The sequence below is a fragment of the Thalassophryne amazonica genome, chromosome 7 (genome assembly GCF_902500255.1).
Source record: "Thalassophryne amazonica chromosome 7, fThaAma1.1, whole genome shotgun sequence".
In the NCBI taxonomy this organism is placed as follows: domain Eukaryota; kingdom Metazoa; phylum Chordata; class Actinopteri; order Batrachoidiformes; family Batrachoididae; genus Thalassophryne; species Thalassophryne amazonica.
Genome location: NC_047109.1, coordinates 64,104,684 through 64,125,771, shown reverse-complemented (window position 1 = coordinate 64,125,771; position 21,088 = coordinate 64,104,684). Strand labels below are relative to the sequence as shown.

The window sequence follows — 21,088 nt, the reverse complement described above, 5'->3', positions numbered from 1 at the left end:
ACAGAAATAAACAAAATCTGTAGTTTGTCAAAAGCATTTCCTTTCAGGCATTAATGAGACAAATGTAACTCCATAGCCCCTGACCTGCAGTCTTGCAGCCGGCTGCACTGCAAGTCAGGATTTCATTCATAAAAAAATGAAGGACGCCTCATTTTGGGAGAAAAAAAACAGTTTTGGTTTGTTGTCTGTATTACACTGTTTGGAAAGAGTTGTCATTTGATTTAAAGCAGTGACTCGCTTTGAAGTTATTAATTCCAACCAAAATCTATCTTTCCAACTTTACTTGGCAGAGAGTCGTGCAGTGTTTGGAGCTGTGCAGTTAGTCCCACAAAACAGGAACGTTTCTTGCCTGCAACAAGACAAGAGTCCCTGTTGATGACGTTAATCAGCACAAAGGTGACTCATGATTGACTTCTTTAAATGGCTTTGAGGGGGTTAATGAAGAAATTGCAGACCTGCTGCTTCTGAAAAGCAGCGACGCAGAGAACCAGAGGGTTGCAGTGCTGCTTCAAGCAGACCCGCTGCAGAAGCAGCGAGTCTGCATTCAATGTAAAGAACTGATCATTTTCCTGATAAACACCCTCAAAACAACGGGCGCTCTGGCATAATGTGAACTGAAGGACCAATAAGGGAATCGTTAAAACGTTATTGATGTCGGTGCATCGACATCAATAGCCTTTTCGAAAACAGGTTCTTAACAGGAACCTGTTTTCAGTCTCTACTGAAGACTAAGATCTGCTGAAGATCAAATCAAGCATCAGGAGGGGGAAGAAAGGACACTTAAGTGACTTTAAATCTGGCATGGTTGCCAATGTCAGACAGGCTATTTTGGGTGTTTAAGAAACTGCTGATTTACTTGGGTTTTCATGCACAACAAGGAAGAAACATTCTCTGAGAGATGGTTGTCTTGCCAAAAAGGTGTTTTCAGTGGGCAAAGTTCCGAGCACAATGTTGAGGCAACAACAACAGAAAACCCCTCGAGGTGTCACACCTACCAACTACAATCTGGGAACTGAAGCTTTAACCATCACGGGCTCACCACTGCCAGACAATGTAAGACTTTTTGAAGCACAAAAAGTCTGAGTGGATTGATGAGTTGCGATTTGTGATGCAACATTCAGAAATGACAAAGCTGGAATTTGGCCAAAAACAAAACAAAAAAGAAAAGAACGTGGATACGTCCTGTGTTGTATCAACAATTCAAGGTGGCGCTGCAGGCATTGACATTAAGCTTTTTAGTTTATTTGTCCATAGGACAAGTAACCCTGGCAGTTTACTTGTTGTATAGGAAAAGCTGGTTGTCCTGACAACCCGTCAGTGAGATTCAAATGAAATATTTATCACATCTACTTTGCTCTGACTTGTCACTTAATAAAAACCTGTCATACTACTTTTGTTTGTATGTACTTTAACTTTAATATTCCAACATTGCAGCTGAAATAGAAAAATCATTACATTTCAACATTTTCTGGGACTGAGATTCAGATTAAATATTTATAACATCTACTTTCCTTCTTTTAGTTTTTAGGCTTTAGTGTTCTGCAGTTTTATTTCAGAAGATGTGGCAACAGGAACAGTTCATCTGTGGTAATAGAGGGAGACACTCATTGCCTTAATCCAAATAAAAAAAATAAAAGTCACTAAAAGACACAAAACATAATGCATGGCCTGTGGTCTTATAGTTTTTCAAAATGTGGTGGTGATGGTGTTGGGGAAAGTGTAAGACATGGACCCACACCAGGGGGCGTAAATGAATGGACAATAGAGATGCCAGTAAGTACAATTTAATACTGCAAATGTGCACAACAGGTCAGAATACTGCTTTAGTCTGTCAATTAAGTTTCCACAAAAGGTGACGTGTATGCAGGCCCAAGGGTAGGAGACGCCTATCAATCAATCAATCAATTTTTTTATATAGCACCAAATCACAACAAACAGTTGCCCCAAGGCGCTTTATATTGTAAGGCAAGGCCATACAATAATTATGTAAAACCCCAACGGTCAAAACGACCCCCTGTGAGCAAGCACTTGGCTACAGTGGGAAGGAAAAACTCCCTTTTAACAGGAAGAAACCTCCAGCAGAACCAGGCTCAGGGAGGGGCAGTCTTCTGCTGGGACTGGTTGGGGCTGAGGGAGAGAACCAGGAAAAAGACATGCTGTGGAGGGGAGCAGAGATCGATCACTAATGATTAAATGCAGAGTGGTGCATACAGAGCAAAAAGAGAAAGAAACAGTGCATCATGGGAACCCCCCAGCAGTCTACGTCTATAGCAGCATAACTAAGGGATGGTTCAGGGTCACCTGATCCAGCCCTAACTATAAGCTTTAGCAAAAAGGAAAGTTTTAAGCCTAATCTTAAAAGTAGAGAGGGTGTCTGTCTCCCTGATCTGAATTGGGAGCTGGTTCCACAGGAGAGGAGCCTGAAAGCTGAAGGCTCTGCCTCCCATTCTACTCTTACAAACCCTAGGAACTACAAGTAAGCCTGCAGTCTGAGAGCGAAGCGCTCTATTGGGGTGATATGGTACTATGATGTCCCTAAGATAAGATGGGACCTGATTATTCAAAACCTTATAAGTAAGAAGAAGAATTTTAAATTCTATTCTAGAATTAACAGGAAGCCAATGAAGAGAGGCCAATATGGGTGAGATATGCTCTCTCCTTCTAGTCCCCGTCAGTACTCTAGCTGCAGCATTTTGAATTAACTGAAGGCTTTTTAGGGAACTTTTAGGACAATCTGATAATAATGAATTACAATGTCCAGCCTAGAGGAAATAAATGCATGAATTAGTTTTTCAGCATCACTCTGAGACAAGACCTTTCTGATTTTAGAGATATTGCGTAAATGCAAAAAAGCAGTCCTACATATTTGTTTAATATGCGCTTTGAATGACATATCCTGATCAAAAATGACTCCAAGATTTCTCACAGTATTACTAGAGGTCAGGGTAATGCCATCCAGAGTAAGGATCTGGTTAGACACCATGTTTCTAAGATTTGTGGGGCCAAGTACAATAACTTCAGTTTTATCTGAGTTTAAAAGCAGGAAATTAGAGGTCATCCATGTCTTTATGTCTGTAAGACAATCCTGCAGTTTAGCTAATTGGTGTGTGTCCTCTGGCTTCATGGATAGATAAAGCTGGGTATCATCTGCGTAACAATGAAAATTTAAGCAATACCGTCTAATAATACTACCTAAGGGAAGCATGTATAAAGTGAATAAAATTGGTCCTAGCACAGAACCTTGTGGAACTCCATAATTAACTTTAGTCTGTGAAGAAGATTCCCCATTTACATGAACAAATTGTAATCTATTAGACAAATATGATTCAAACCACCGCAGCGCAGTGCCTTTAATACCTATGGCATGCTCTATTCTCTGTAATAAAATTTTATGGTCAACAGTATCAAAAGCAGCACTTAGGTCTAACAGAACAAGCACAGAGATGAGTCCACTGTCCGAGGCCATAAGATCATTTGTAACCTTCACTAATGCTGTTTCTGTACTATGATGAATTCTAAAACCTGACTGAAACTCTTCAAATAGACCATTCCTCTGCAGATGATCAGTTAGCTGTTTTACAACTACCCTTTCAAGAATTTTTGAGAGAAAAGGAAGGTTGGAGATTGGCCTATAATTAGCTAAGATAGCTGGGTCAAGTGATGGCTTTTTAAGTAATGGTTTAGTTACTGCCACCTTAAAAGCCTGTGGTACATAGCCAACTAACAAAGATAGATTGATCATATTTAAGATCGAAGCATTAAATAATGGTAGGGCTTCCTTGAGCAGCCTGGTAGGAATGGGGTCTAATAAACATGTTGATGGTTTGGATTAAGTAACTAATGAAAATAACTCAGACAGAACAATTGGAGAGAAAGAGTCTAACCAAATACCGGCATCACTGAAAGCAGCCAAAGATAACGATACGTCTTTGGGATGGTTATGAGTAATTTTTTCTCTAATAGTTAAAATTTTGTTAGCAAAGAAAGTCATGAAGTCATTACTAGTTAAAGTTAATGGAATACTCAGCTCAATAGAGCTCTGACTCTGTCAGCCTGGCTACAGTGCTGAAAAGAAACCTGGGGTTCTTATTTTCTTCAATTAGTGATGAGTAGAAAGATGTCCTAGCTTTACGGAGGGCTTTTTTATAGAGCAACAGACTCTTTTTCCAGGCTAAGTGAAGATCTTCTAAATTAGTGAGACGCCATTTCCTCTCCAACTTACGGGTTATCTGCTTTAAGCTACGAGTTTGTGAGTTATACCACGGAGTCAGGCACTTCTGATTTAAAGCTCTCTTTTTTTAGAGGAGCTACAGCATCCAAAGTTGTCTTCAATGAGGATGTAAACTATTGACGAGATACTCTATCTCACTTACAGAGTTTAGGTAGCTACTCTGCACTGTGTTGGTATATGGCATTAGAGAACATAAAGAAGGAATCATATCCTTAAACCTAGTTACAGCGCTTTCTGAAAGACTTCTAGTGTAATGAAACTTATTCCCCACTGCTGGGTAGTCCATCAGAGTAAATGTAAATGTTATTAAGAAATGATCAGACAGAAGGGAGTTTTCAGGGAATACTGTTAAGTCTTCTATTTCCATACCATAAGTCAGAACAAGATCTAAGATATGATTAAAGTGGTGGGTGGACTCATTTACTTTTTGAGCAAAGCCAATAGAGTCTAATAATAGATTAAATGCAGTGTTGAGGCTGTCATTCTCAGCATCTGTGTGGATGTTAAAATCGCCCACTATAATTATCTTATCTGAGCTAAGCACTAAGTCAGACAAAAGGTCTGAAAACTCACAGTAATGGCCAGGTGGACGATAGATAACAACAAATAAAACTGGTTTTTGGGACTTTGAGTCAAGCTTTCAAATGAATTAAAGCTCTGTCTGGGTTTTTGATTAATTAATAAGCTGGAATGGAAGATTGCTGCTAATCCTCCGCCCCGGCCCGTGCTACGAGCATTCTGACAGTTAGTGTGACTCGGGGGTGTTGACTCATTTAAACTAACATATTCATCCTGCTGTAACCAGGTTTCTGTAAGGTAGAATAAATCAATATGTTGATCAATTATTATATCATTTACCAACAGGGACTTAGAAGAGAGAGACCTAATGTTTAATAGACCACATTTAACTGTTTTAGTCTGTGGTGCAGTTGAAGGTGCTATATTATTTTTTCTTTTTGAATTTTTATGCTTAAATAGATTTTTGCTGGTTATTGGTAGTCTGGGAGCAGGCACCGTCTCTACGGGGATGAGGTAATGAGGGGATGGCAGGGGGAGAGAAGCTGCAGAGAGGTGTGTAAGACTACAACTCTGCTTCCTGGTCCCAACCCTGGATAGTCACGGTTTGGAGGATTTAAGAAAATTGGCCAGATTTCTAGAAATGAGAGCTGCTCCATCCAAAGTGGGATGGATGCCGTCTCTCCTAACAAGACCAGGTTTTCCCCAGAAGCTTTGCCAATTATCTATGAAGCCCACCTCATTTTTTGGACACCACTCAGACAGCCAGCAATTCAAGGAGAACATGCGGCTAAACATGTCACTCCCGGTCTGATTGGGGAGGGGCCCAGAGAAAACTACAGAGTCCGACATTGTTTTTGCAAAGTTACACACCGATTTAATGTTAATTTTAGTGACCTCCGATTGGCGTAACCGGGTGTCATTACTGCCGACGTGAATTACAATCTTACCAAATTTACGCTTAGCCTTAGCCAGCAGTTTCAAATTTCCTTCAATGTCGCCTGCTCTGGCCCCCGGAAGACAATTGACTATGGTTGCTGGTGTCGCTAACTTCACATTTCGCAAAACAGAGTCGCCAATAACCAGAGTTTGATCCTCGGCGGGTGTGTCGTCGAGTGGGGAAAAACGGTTAGAGATGTGAACGGGTTGGCGGTGTACACGGGGCTTCTGTTTAGGGCTACGCTTCCTCCTCACAGTCACCCAGTCGGCCTGCTTTCCCGGCTGCTCGGGATCTGCCAGGGGGTAACTAACGGCGGCTAAGCTACCTTGGTCCGCACCGACTACAGGGGCCTGGCTAGCTGTAGAATTTTCCACGGTGCGGAGCCGAGTCTCCAATTCACCCAGCCTGGCCTCCAAAGCTACGAATAAGCTACACTTATTACAAGTACCGTTACTGCTAAAGGAGGCCGAGGAATAACTAAACATTTCACACCCAGAGCAGAAAAGTGCGGGAGAGACAGGAGAAGCCGCCATGGTAAATCGGCTAAGCGCTAGTAGCTACGCTAAGCTAGCGGATTCCTAAAAACACGCAAAGTGAATAATGTGTAAATAATTTAGAGGTGATTCAGCAGAGGGAGTGCTTTAGTTAAGGCACGTAAAGATTACACTGGGAAACAAATCGTAATCTAGATAACTAGATCAATCTAACTGCGCAGATTAAACAGCTAACAGATACAGAAACACACCGCTGTGCTCCGGAACAGGAAGTGATACAATACCGCAGTGAGCCAACCACCAGAGAAGAGCCGGGACCCACAAGGTTCCACCGCCAACGGAGACCTGCAACACACTGAAGCCGCCAAGTCCCGAGTCCCCAGGTGACCACTGCTTCCAGCTGTCAGATCCGGTACTGCTGGCAGGGAAAACAAACAGGTTAAGGTGGGTGTGTGTACACCCAGCAAACAGTCAGCAAAACGTACAGTTCCTTCCTGAGGGAAAAATCTCCACCTTCAAACACAGGAACACAGAGTACATGCAGTGCCTTATGAATCACTTAAAGTCTGAAGTGAGGAGTGGAGACACCAACTCCTCCAACTTCCACAAACTCGGCTACAAGCTGCAAGTGTTCAAAAAGGTTGACTGCAAAAAGCTCTGCTGCAAAAACGTGTGCGTACGGCACAAAATGGTTGAGCAAGTTTACCTGACGGGTAAGCTGATAACTCGGCAGTTCTGATGATTCTCCCAGGCTTTTATTGGTGGTGGTGATGATGGCTGATGACTGACAGCTGTCAGTACCGTGCTCCTGGAGCTCCTGAGAGGCGGCTGCGCCCTCTGGTGCCTGAAACCCGACATCAGGCAGGGCGCCCTCTGGTGTTGGGCCAGCAGTTCCTCCTCTTCAGGCGGCCCACACAACAGATGGACACATAATGATCCTGACATTTACTTTGTTTTCTATTTCTGTAACTGCAGACTGTATGAAACCAACATATTTCATGTTTTGTGAGGTCAGCTTTATTTTTATTTATTTTTTTGTTAATATATATATATAATAATATATATTTATTCCTACATTTGAGGCCTGCAGCATTTTCCAAGAAAAAAAGGTTGGGACAGGGCAGTTTATTGTTAATGGAAAAATTTAATATTTACAGCCAGTTTTCTTGGGAAATGTCAGAGGATGAATACATGAACATTTCCAGCTCACTGAATATTTCTTTATTTTATGGTAAATCTGTGTCAGGTAGGCAGTTCTCAAAAACGAAACGTCCATGCAGGAAGAAGACAAGTGAGGGAACACAACTTTGGAAGAATGTCTGGTTTCTGTGGGTGTGAGTGGTGAAACTGGGAATATAATAACATTTTTATTTTATCTTCATTTTACATACAGTCCCTACTTTTTTTATTTGTTGTTGTTTCTGTTCCATTTCTGAAATTAAAGAACTGCTATAAGGAAAAGTATAAACATTTTATTGTTTTTTCAAATGTAGTACAACAAACACAAACACCAAACTCATAAAGAAGGAAAAAATGCACAAACGTGCAGGAAAAGCTGAACAATGCAGACTGATTTGACTTTTTGATTTTTGAAAATAATAAGCGGTAACTTACTTTGAAATAAATGAAACTCAGAACTGCAGCCTAATAATTTTGTAAAATAAAAATCAGCAGCTTGTATTTTTATGCTGACCAGAGTTCATTTCCTCTTTTTTCTCCTCAGTCACGTTTTGTGCTTGAACATAAAACAACTACATTAAGTCATCTGAAATAAATATCTTTGGACAGCCTGTTAAAGTTCAGAGTTCTCGGCTACTTTATGTGATTTCTGCTTGTGAACATCACTGCAGAGTTTCTCCACATCAGTTTTTTTAATCAAACGTGTGTGTGAATTTTATTTTGTTTATTCATATATTCTCATTTTAAGGAATTTGTTTCATAATTTCGGTATAACTGTCACCGACATGTGCGCGTGGTGTGAACAGGACGTACCATCAGAACAGTCCAGAGAGAAATAAAGGCAGCGCCACAGTTTAGTTTGTCATTTTTCACTCTGTGCTCAGCCCCCCCCGCAAAGCAAAGCCGCCTGCTATTTTTTCAGCATCTTTTTCGAAAATTGACCGCTCAAATGACAGCAGGATGGCTCGCTGCCTAAAACCTTGGTTCTCGCTCCCGTCTGCTCCCGTGAATTTTTAATCCCGTACCGTCCCAATCACGTGATAAATAGCAAAAAATGTGAGCCTCTACTACGAACACACACTCCATACAGTGGTCTTGTGCACACATTGATATCATGTTTTCCGATTGTCCGCTGCGTGGAGAGTGGCGGGAAAACCGAAGACGCTTTCTCGCGAGGTGCAACACAAGACGTGATGTAAATAAGTAAAACAAAAAGGTGGCGGTCAGTTATTTTGGTTCCGAATGATGAAAATAAAGAATTTGAATGTTTTAAACCAAAAACAAATGCCACTTGTCCGGTCGGACAACAATTTAGAGCATATTGCTTGTCCGATCACATTTTACACTTGTCCCGGACAATCGGACAAGCGTTAATGTCAATGCCTGCACTAGTGGTCTAATGGCGTAACAACAGTGTGATGCAATCATGTCAATTTGGCCCAAAATTTCTCAGGAATATTTCTGTCACCTTGTATGCCATCAGTTGTTAAAGCAGTTGTAAAGGCAAAAGTGGGTAACCCAAACCTGGTCTCCCTGATGAAATCACCAAACAATCAAACAAACAAAACAGCCAACAGACAGGTATGAGTTCAAGTATCAGATTCTGTGCCAAAGAGAAAAAAGTAGTATATGTGGTTTGCTGTAGGAAGTGCTGTCCTCAGCTTCACGCTGCTCTTGCTGGGAAAGCAGACTCAGTGGTATTGATTCTCACCATTAATGGGTCTTCCCTCTTGAATATTTCCTGCCAGACTATGCACTGTCCTGCTGAACCCAGAAATGAAGACATGGGCTTGCAGTGAAGCCTAGCGGTTCGTACTTCAATGACATTGAACATAAATCTTGGGGGATGTAATCTTTGCTGCTGCCAAACATTAGAAGAACCCTCCTCCCTTCTTTTTTGGCTTCTGGGATTGATAGTCTGGATTATTTGATGTGTGTGGGAAGAACGTGTTGGCTTTACTTCTGGTTCAAGGTTTCTGTGCTTCACTGCTGTAGATGAAGTTGTTCTTTTCCTTATTTTATACTCACTTGTAACAAGGCTGCAGGCTTCTGTCACTTGTGCTGAGAGGGCACATAAAATTTAAAATAAAAATCTCACCCCGTTGTTTCCATTTACTCGTGATCCAAAATACACTTGACATTGTATTGACACTTCCAAAAAAACATTTCCCTGTGACACTTATTATCTCACACCTGCTGAAATCCAGTAATAACTCTGTTAAATAAATGAGGTGTAGATTATGGCTCAGGGGCAGTAGCTTTCACCGAGAGCTGCTCGGGGTTTCCCGACTCTCGAAATTCCACATTTCATTGAAGGGAAATGGTTTAAAATGTGTGGTCAAGATGTACGGACACATCTCACCACTCCCCCACTCACATGATGCGCACCTTTGTGTTCACTCTCCTGCTCTTGGCTGCATGTTTGTTCAGGTGCAGTACACTGTTGACCCATCGGGATTTATGGCTGCCTCTCTCGATAGAATTCACAAGTCTGTTACAGTGCATCCAGAAAGTATTCACAGTGCTTCACTTTTTCCACATTTTATGTTACAGCCTTATTCCAAAATGGATGTAATTATTTTTTTTTTTTTGTCAAAATTCTACACAAAATACCGCATAATGGCAATGTGAAAAAAGGTTTTCTTTTCTTCAGATTGATTAAAGATAAAAATAAGAAATCACATGTACATAAGTATTCACAGCCTTTGCCATGAAATTCAAAATTGCACTCAGGTGCATCCTGTTTCCACTGATCATCCTTGAGATGTTTCTACAGCTTAATTGGAGTCCATCTGGGGTAAATTCAGTTGATTGCACATGATTTGGAAAGGTACACACCTGTCTGCTTACAGTTGTGCTCAAAGGTTTACATACCCTGGTGGAATTTTTGTTTTTTTGGCCATTTCTCAGAGAATATGAATGATAACACAAAAACTTTTTTTCACTCATGGTTAGTGGTTGGGTGAAGCCATTTATTGTCAAACAACAAGGTTTACTCTTGTTAAATCATAATGACAACAGAAACTACCCAAATGACCCTCATCAAAAGTTTACATACCTCTGTTCTTAATACTATGTATTGCCCCCTTTAACATCAACAGCAGCTTGGAGTCTTTTGTGGTAGTTGTGGACGAGGCTCTCTAATGGTAAAGCTGCCACTGAATATGTCTTGGACTTTATTTACATTAATTACAAAGAAATACAAACAGTATGGCACTCAGTGGTAAATCTGCATGGAGTAGACAGTTCTCAAAAACTGAGTGACTGTGCAAGAAGTAGAAGAGTGAGGAAAGCCACCCAGACAACCCAGGAGAAGTTATAGGCTTACGTGGCTGCCTGCCCGTCTAAACTGAGCGAACGATGGAGAAGGGCCTTAGGGAGGTGATCAAGAACCCAATGGTCACTCTGTCAGAGCTCCAGCATTCCTCTGTGGAGAGAGGAGAGCCTTCCAGAAGGACAACCATCATCCACCAATCAGACCTGTATGGTAGAGTGGCCAGATGGAAGCCACTTCTTAATAAAAGGCTCATGACAGCTCACCTGGAGTTTGCCAAAAGGCACCTGAAGGACTCTCAGACCACGAGAAACAAATTCTCTGGTCTGATGAGATAAAGATTAAACTCTTTGGTGTAAATGCCAGTCGTCATGTTTGGAAAAAACCAGGCACCATCCCTACAGTGAAGCATGGTGGTGGCAGCATCATGATGTGGGGATGTTCTTCAGAGGCAGGAACTGGGAGATGTGTCAGTATTGAGGGAAAGCTGAATGCAGTAATGTACAGAGACATCCTGGATGAAAACCTGCTCCAGAGGGCTCTTGACCTCAGATTGGGTAGATGGTTCATCTTTCAGCAGGACAATAACCCTAAGCACACAGCCAAGCTATCAAAGGAGTGGCTTCAAGACAACTCTGTGAATGTCCTTAAGTGGGCCCAGCCAGAGTTCAGACCTGAATCTGATTGAACATCTCTGGGGATATTTGAGAATGGCTGTGCACCGACACCCCCCCATCCAACCTGATGGAGCTTGAGAGTTGCTGCAAAGAGGAATGGGCAAAACTGCCAAAAGATAGGTGTGCCAAGGTTGTGACATCATATCCAAGAAGACTTGAGGCTGTAATTGCTGCCAAATTTGCATCAACAAGTATTGAGCAAAGGGTGTGAATACTTATATACATGTGATTTCTTAGTTATTTTTAATAATAAAAATAAATGTAATAATTTACAAAAATTTCAAAACCTTTTTTCATGTTGTCATTATGGGGTGTTGTGAGTAGAATTTCGAGGGGAATAAACGAGCTTACCCCATTTTGGAAATAAGGCTCTAACATAAAATGTGGAAAAAGTGAATAAAATTTTGTATGTACTATACAGTTTCTGCAAACACAGCCAAATACCATAAATCCTTCATAGTTGTTTTATTGGCTTGTGAACTACCTCATCCAGAGACATTCAGTTCAATTTATTTTTCAATTTATTTCATTTATATAGCACCAAATCACAACAAATGAGCCTCAAGGCACTTCACACAAGTAAGGTCTAATCTTCTCAACCCCTAGAGCAAGCACACAGGCAATAGTGGTAAGGAAAAACTCCTGATTTGAGGAAGAAACCTCAAGCAGACCAGACTAAAAGGGTGACCCACTGCTTCGGGCCATTCACCATATTCACCATACAGTGCCATTCTGTTTGTATGTGTGTCTTCATGATTAACCCAAATTCAAGTCCAAGACATAAAGATGTTCATGTATTCAAGTCAGGGACTTGTCAAAAGAAAACTGGCTGTAAAAGTAATGATTTAAAATAAAGTAATTCTTTAGTTTGTACAGTTGCATATGGGCATTGAAAATAGAGGAGCTGTGTATAACATTAGCTGTAGTTCCTAAATGGTTAATGAAATTTTTGGTAAAACTCCTAAACTAAAAATAAGCAAGAACATCTTTGTTTTAACTCAGCTCTATTGTGGTTGTATACAGAGGCAAAATTACAGATATTCACTGGCTTAATACTTATGGACCTGACTGTGTGCACATGCACACAAAATCTTTCCCTTCATAAGAAATTTTTCATACATCAATTTTGCCTCTGAAGTTTATTCCATTAAGTAAGGTGGCTACTCTTTAAATGTAATATACTACTGCAGTTACTGCATGTTAGTAATACATTGCTGTACTTGGTCTATATGAGCCTCTCTGGTTGTGCAATATTTGAAGGTTACTGCTCTCTCACATACGGCTGCAGAAACCCATGAGGACAGGAGGTGCCAAAAAGTGGAGGCTAGATGGGGTGGTCCGGAAACAACCCGGAGATCCAGTGAAACTTAACAAGCATGTTCCCTTTGGAAGTTAAAATGAAGTGTAACGCTGATATTAATGTAGCAAATATCACAACACAGTAGAGGAATGTATAGTGGAGTACTGGGACATCAGAGTGGACGTTAACCAGCTGCAGCCAAATGCCCCTATGGTTCTAATAACCTAATCTCAGGCTCAGCTTTTCATCAAGACTGGCCAGGAGTTGAACCAAAATGGCTCCTTGAGGGGATGGAAGTGTCTAGTTATTCATCTGGAGAAGAAGTGGGGTTGATTTTTGAGATAAATCACCTGTCATGGTGATGTGAAAGCAGTTGAATGTGTTTGAAAGTTCATGGCCGGAACCTGAATCTTGTCCGTTGGTGCTGTTAGCACTAAACAATAAGTCTGCAGCAACCATGAGTCATGACTGTTGGACTCTGTTTTCTCGTGTGTGTGTGTGTGTTGCTGCAGAGGTGGCCATCCTTTGGGCTGCTCACCAGGTTCACCACAGTTCAGAGTACTACAACCTCACCACTGCCCTCAGACAGTCTGCCACCCAGCAGTTGACTTCATGGGTAAGCGCTTCTTATTTTTCTGATAGTGTGAAGAGACTAAATGCGAAGTGGTCTTTTAAAAGGTGGCATGAGTGCACACAAACTTAGTGAAAGGGTTCATTCTGCCAGTGGCACGTGCTGCATGTTTAAAATGGTACCTGATTATTTTATAGTGGACATATATACAATATAGCATGTGTGTCCTATGTAAAGGCCCAGTCACATGGCACTAATTAAGGACACCAAAGCCAAACAAAACAAGAAATCCGGGCTTACGTGACTTTCGAAGATATGTTTAACCGTCGTCCGCTTAGTTTCTGTAGCTGGCGCTTCGTCAGAATTTTCAGTCTGTTGAAAAATGTGAACGATCCTGACGACAACTTCAGTTCGTCTATAATCTGTTTTGCTTTCAGTCTTGACGGTTTCTCATCGTTTGCGTTTTCTCGTACCATCAGCGTTCCGTTTGATGTCGTCCAACTTCGTCCAACCTCCAGCTTCTCCCTCCGGCCTCTCAACATCTCTGGCTGTTACGTGCATGTGTGCAGCACGTTGTCAAGACAACGCAGCTGCAGCGAGTCTGTGCTGTCACAGACTCCCAGCAGAAATGTCACACGCTGGCGATTAGTTTGATTTTGTTTATAAGTGTCAAGGTCGCCGTTTGCTTTGTTTTTCTTTTGTTAGTTTCAGTTTCATTTCGGTCTTTTATGCGCACTGCACTTGCAGGCTTTTTGGTGATAGGACTCATTCGTCCACTTTTTCGTGATGATTTGTGACTTTGTGACTTTTTTACTTCATTCAGCTAATGCCGTGTGAGAGCGCCCCTAATGGATCTAGTCGATGCTAGGAATCACATTTTATGATAACCGATGTCAGCCACAGTAATTAAGCAATCAACACCAAAGTTGCTATGGTGGCTGGGGGCACCAAGGGGGAGGTCACTGGTGCTCTTAGGTTGAAAGTGTATGTGTGCTTTAAATAGAATCATGACCTGGTCACTGGAGCCCTTATTTTCACAGTTCTTATTTTCACAGTTCATGTGGTACTCAGGTCAGGTAGGAAACATCACACTTTACTTAGTATGTACTAGCAGCTGGCTAGGGTGCAATTGAATTAGAATCAGAATGGGCCAGCGCGCGTGCAGCGTGCGAGTTAAAGCATGCATTTTGCAATTATGCCTCCCAAGAAGTCACAGGGACAGTGACTGCAAGTGGTTGGGCTAAATCTGGAGACACCATGCTTCTCACATGTTCAGCTATATGTAAGATGCTCTCGAGTTGGTCACCCTGATGGACTTTTCATTTGTGCACCTCAGGGTCACACTAAGAATGTTATATATCCTGATTAACTGATTCCATCTGCTCAAAGTGATATTAATCAGTGAAATCACCTGGTGGAGTCAGTGGCTACAAAGAAAACCTGCACCCTCTTGGCCCATTCTGGAACAAGTTGCTCACCCCTGCCTTTACTAAAGTGACAAATATGCAATGACATGGCTAAAATTCTTCTCTATTACCCGTGAGCAGAACGGGTAACTGAGCTAGTAAAAAAATAAAATCTCAGAAATCTCTGCCAAGGATGTAATAAAATCACCTGTGTTTATTTATTTGTCTGTCTGTCTGTCTGTCTGTCTATCTTTTAGCAGGATTATGTCAAAACTACTGCACAGATTTTGACACAGAAATTTCACCACAGATAAATATTATGCCATGGAGAACCCATTAAATTCTGGAGTTCTAATTTCAACTTAATTTATATACATCCATTTCTGCATTTAAGGACTGCAACACATTCCCAAAATGAAAAGAAAAAGTTAGGCAACGAAAGCATTTCTTACTTTGTAATGTTGCCGTTTCTTTTCACAGCACTTAAAGTGTATATCTGTGGTAAATGAAATGTTCAATGAGCTGGCCATTCAAAATACATAAAGAATTATGAAAATTTTAGTGTTTTATTTTTGGTGTCAAATGCCCTGAGATATTAAGCCATTAACATGGGGAATTTAGGCTGATTTGATCTGCTGTTTTGAAGCAGTCAAAATTCCAGGCCTGCAGAAAATGTGGATTTGCGTGACGTCACCTTTTGGACCTCCCTCCAGGGCCTTTTCAGCAGATGTATTGACCTAATGGGAAGAAAACAGTTTTACAGTTGGAATTATATGTTTTTGGGTGGGGTTCACATGAATACATCGAAATAGTGAACAGGTGTGTTGTGGGAGGGTCTAACAACACCTGTCCTGATGGCTATTAGGTGCACAGTTTTCCCAAGGATAGCATTATAAGGTTCCTGGAGAGGGGAAACCTTAAAAGCGGGTGCATTTTTCTAACACGCTTCACTCTCCGTCACTGCCGTCGGTCTCCAACAGGTGTGCGAGTGTATTGAACTGTTTAAAGCACTTGCACACTGGATAACAGATACATGGTCTCATAATCAGTCTTGATAATCTCTCACGTCTCAACTCACTCTCAACTTGATCCCATGGGTCGTAATAAACTCTCAGTTGACTCTGCGTGGGGCTGCATCAATGATCGCGGATATTAACATATTTCTCACTCGCACAATTCAGTTGCAATGCAACTTCTGAATTGTAAATGGAAGAAGACTGGAACCACCAGGACTCTTCTTAGAGCTGGCTGCTCATCTAAACTGAGGGATTGGGGGAGAAGGGCCTTAGTCAGGAAGGTGACGAAGAAGGAATTTGCTAAAAGGCACCTGAAGGACTCTCAGACCATTAGAACATTCTCTGGTCTAATGAGACAATGATTGAACTCTTTGGCATGAATGTAGGCATCATGTTTTGGAGGAAACCAGGCATTATCCCTACAGTGAAGCATGGTGGTGGCAGTCCACCTCAGCATCCTGAAAGCAAGCAGTTGAGCACCTCATTCCTGCAACACCACCTCTTCTGACCACTCTTCCATATCCTGTCACCATCCCATTTCCAGCCCCATCTAAATGCATTCTGTGTGTCAACCTTGGGGGAGGAAGAAAGCCAGCAGTTTATTACATTTTTGCATTTTTCTTTAATTTTTACATTATTTCACTTTAAATTAGTCTTTTAGTAGTTTGATGCTAAGAATGACTGTGTCCAGTTGGTGTACATGCAATGTGTACTGTTAAAGTGTAGATGACATTTTTGATCGTCTACAGTTCAGTGATGTTCTGATGCCTCACGATGGCAATCACCTGTGCATGATCACACCATGTTTTAAGACTATGTACCCATGGGTGCACAAATAACTTGAGTACCAGTATATTTGGTATTTAAATGATGTGAGCACTGGGTGTGAACATGACAACTGCATCAGTTAAGCACAGAGTTGTTCTGCGCTGTTTTGTACTGGATGCTAATTCATCAGCAAAGGTAATATAGAGGTTTTGAGGAAAAAGGTAACTACCTTATTACTGGGCAATTATGGAAGGAGACTGTGTAATTGGTGGGAAATTTGACTATGGCATCTTGAAATGGTGCCTCCTGTCTTCTGTAGGTCTTGTACCTGCCCATGGCTCTCGCCATCCCTCCCTCTGTCTTTGCTGTTCACATCCAGTTGAACCTGCTGTACCAGTTCTGGATCCACACTGAGGTAAACATTTAAACATTGATTACAGAATCACTAACACAGAATATGATTCATCCTAAATCGTGATGAAGGTAAATGATGTGCAATTCAGTACAGTTATTGACATAACATTGGTTTTCTGATTTATGAGACAGATAGAAGGGGATTAATAGATTGCATGCCTCTTCCCAGTCCAATGACTTTTTCGCAGATCCACTTCTAAATTTAAAGGTTTTGTGTTTGACATTTAGTTGGCATTTAAATGGACTGCATTTCTCCATTTGTCTTAATTGTATTTGTGAACTAGAAACAAAGTAGTTTTACAAACAGATGTAGAAGAGCACACTTCTTTGGAGGAAGAATTAAATCTGAAGCATGAAAACTGCATGGATTTCCTCTACCATTTTGTGTATAAACTTAAAAGGTCAGACAGAGAAGCACATTAAAAAATTATCTTTTTTCCTTTTCCAATACTAATCCATCTGCTAAACTGAGCCTTTATAGAATCTGGGTTGCAGTGGAACTCACATTCCATAAAAAATAATGAGATTTTATAAAAATTTTCCAAACAGAAGCATAACCAATATGTCTCCCTTTAAAGTGACTTGGAGTATCATTTTTACAATCCTGTGATCATTAGAGGGAATGAATGGTTTTGGCACACCTTCTGGTATTTTAGTGCACTATTAGTGAAAACAGTTGTATTAGTCACAATTTTCTGAAAGGATGTAATTTATGCCTCCTTTATGGGCTTCTTCTTTATTTGATGTCATGTAATTTATTGGCCCACTATTGCCTGCACCATTCCAGCCTCAGAGTTGGAGTGAAGTGGTAGAGACCCTTTTCATTCAAGATAAAACTCTCATGCATGGTTGCCAGACTGGCCATTACACGAAAATAATGAATCACTGAGAATTCTGTCCAGCCGGGAACATTTACATAGATTGAGGTCCAGCATGTCAATGTGAAAATGCCAAACGGTTTTGAAAACCTTAACCTAAAATGAAGCTTGAGCTGTCAAATGTGTTTGTTTGATAGGAATGATAACAATTATTACGGAAGCTCTGAGCTGCCAAGCCCTAATATATATTGGCTCAGTATCATGTAATTACATGAAAAGTTTCATGTTATAACGTGATATTATCATGTTATAACGTGAAGGCCAGATGGGACAAGTGAGTACAACGGGACTCTGTCCGGCAGCTTCCCCATCTCAATGGCGTCAAACAAGGTTGCATCCCTCGCAGCCCACTCTGTTCTCCATCTTCTTCAGCATGATGCTTTGTGAGGCCAAAGAAGACTTGACAGACGGGCATCTATATCCGCTTCAGAACCGACGGAAGTCTGTTTAACCTTGCGGCGCCTTCTGTCCCACACTAAGATCACAGAACAGCTAATCATGGAGCTGCTCTTCGCAGATGACTGCGCCCTCGTCGCCCATACGGAGCAAGCCTTGCAGCACATTGTCCAACTGTTTTTCTGAAGCAGCAAGAGCCTTCGGCCTCACCATCAGCCTGAGAAAGACAGAAGTGCTATATCAACCGGTCCCCCATACAGCATATACCCCACCCCAAATCAACATTGAGGTACCAGCCTGAATGCAGTAGAGCACTTCACGTATCTCGGTAGTGTTATCCTCAAAGGACGCATCTGTTGCCAAGGGACCTAGACAGTCGCCTGCCAAGGCCAGCAGTTCTTTTGGTCGACTCTCAAAGAAAGCCTTGCAGAATCATGCACTGCGCCTTTCCACAAAAGTGCAGGTCTACAGAGCCATTGTGGTCCCTACCCCTCCTGTATGGAGCTGAAACCTGGGTTCTGTATCGCCAGAAGATCAGATACTCGAACACTTTCATCAGCGTTGTCTCCGAAACATCTTCGGCATCAAGTGGCAGGACTACATCTCAAATGAGGACATCCTACCAGAGCGAAATTGCCCAGCATGGAGTCTATTATACTCAAACAACAGCTTCGTTGGGCAGGTCACGTAGCCAGGATGGATGATACATGCATGCCGAAATAATTCTCTTTGGCGAGCTCAAGGAAGGGAGACGAAAACAAGGGGCCCCCAAAAAGCGCTATAAGGACCAGCTGAAGAAACAGCTCTCCCTTGCAGGCATTCAGCATCAGTCATGGCAGCATCTAGCTACAGATACACTCAGCTGGCGTTCCAGCATCAAATCCGCCAGCCTGAAGTTTGAGGCAGAAAGAAGTGAGGCCTCACGCCAGAAGCGTCAAAGACAGAAAGAGCGGGCAGCAGCAGCAAGCCCAGCCTACTCAAGTGTTCTATTGCCCCAAGTGTAATAGGTCTTGTGCATCCCGCATCGGACTTTTCAGCCACCAGAGGGCTTGTAGAAAATAAACTAAAAAAAAAGAAAAAGAAAAAAGGCCTTCCCACTATCCTCGCAAGCGAGGAAACTGCCAACAACAATAACGTGATGCTTATCACGTTATTTCATGATATGAAATTATCATGTTATTTCATGATGTGATATTTTCACGTTATAACGAGAAATTACCATGTTATAACAAGAAATTATCACGTTATTTCGTGATGTGAAATTATCACGTTATTTCGTGATGTGAAATTATCACGTTATTCCGAGATAAGAAACTATCATGTTATTCATGATATGCAACTATCACGTTATTCTGAGATAAAGTATCACGTTATTCTGAGATATGCAACTATCACGTTATTTCGTGTTAAGCATTTATCATGTTATTTCATGATATGTAGGCTATTCAGGTAATTAAGCGCTTCAACACTTCCCAGGTTCAGTCAAGGAACATGGCTCGTCTGTGATGTAGGGGGATTTAAGGATCAATAAAAAGCATGAGCCAATACTTTTGCTTTTTGTTTTCACTATAATCAGAGTAAAAAAAAAGAAAAGCAAACAGCCTTAGATAAGTAGCGCCCTTTACTGGTATTCTAGCGCCCTCTAGTGGCAGAATAGCAGAACAGGTATATTGGCTGTGTATCAAAGTAAAACCATATTGATGTTTTCACGTTATAACGTAAAATACCATGAAATAACGTGATAAACATTTATCACAAAATAACATAATTTCATAATTCGAAATAACGTGATAATTTCATATTATGAAATAACGTGATAGATTCATATCTCGGAATAACGTGATAATTTCATATTATGAAATAACGTGATAGATTCATATCTCGGAATAACGTGATAATTTCATATTATGAAATAACGTGATAATTTCACGATAAAACGTGAAAATACCATATCATGAAATAACATGATAGTTGTGCATCACGAAATAACGTGATAGATATCACGTTATAACGTAATAAATATCACGTTACAACATGAAACCTTTCACGTTATTACATGTTACTGAGTCAAATTATATTTATATGGCTGGCAGCTCCACGTCACTGTACATTATAGATTTGTGCAAAAAATGAAAATGTTTTAATGAGCTACTCTATTTGCTTTTGTGAAAATTTAAGAGTAAGTGTGTTTAAATGGGAGCAACCATTAGAACTTCAACAAAATAATGGACTGTGTTCTTGACACTTTTTCCATCCCCATTGTCAGATCAGTCTTGAAATAATGATTGAGCCACTTCTACTCGTGTCTATCCACGAGTAATAATAGACACACACTTGATAAAATACAGTCGGCCATTTTGCCACCACAATGTTAGGAAAGTTAGGTAGCTGTGGAAATTCATCTTGTAGAAAACTTTACCTTATTTTACAATCCAGGTGTTTGTTTGCAGTGTTAGCTGTTGTGCACAAGTACTGTGTTTTGTTGTTTACCATTGCAACTTATTTGGGTTGATAAATGGTTTGTGCTATGCCTTAAGTGCTAAGGGTTAATGTTGCATCTCAGTTATACCCAGGTGGTCGTAATTTCCAAGTTATGCCACTCAGGAATGCCCCCTGACGTCAGAATTCCAACTTGAGTCATTCGAACACCATAAACCCAGAGTTCACAATCCAAAATGGCTGTTCCACCAATTCAAGGTCTGCGGCCCGTATCCTGCAGTCGTTGACAGCATGGGCCATAGTGACAGCATGGGTCATAGTGGCACGATTAGACTGTCTCTTTTCAAAATGTTTTGGAATGCGGCTGACGAATGCAGCCTTCTTTCTCTCAAAAACGAAGTAGCCCAAACAATCCCGCAAAAAAGACAAAGTGGGTCGGTCAGTTAAACAGACAATTCAGACATCATTTATACAATTAGAAATGAGTAATATTTGAGTGGAGTATAAACAAAATTTAAAATTAATTAAAAATTAAATTTAAAATTTTTTAAAATAACTGCTAAAATACAGGTTGTGCTCGCTACGTTAG

General features: G+C 41.0%; 1 protein-coding gene across 1 annotated transcript in view; it reads left to right on the top strand.

Annotated features, from left to right (window-relative positions):
- agmo (alkylglycerol monooxygenase) overlaps window positions 1–21,088 on the top strand; it is a 164,352-nt gene that overhangs the window by 76,747 nt on the left and 66,517 nt on the right. The window contains 2 exon segments of the mRNA XM_034173636.1: window positions 13,124–13,227; window positions 16,692–16,787. Coding sequence (XP_034029527.1) covers window positions 13,124–13,227; window positions 16,692–16,787 — 200 coding nt within the window.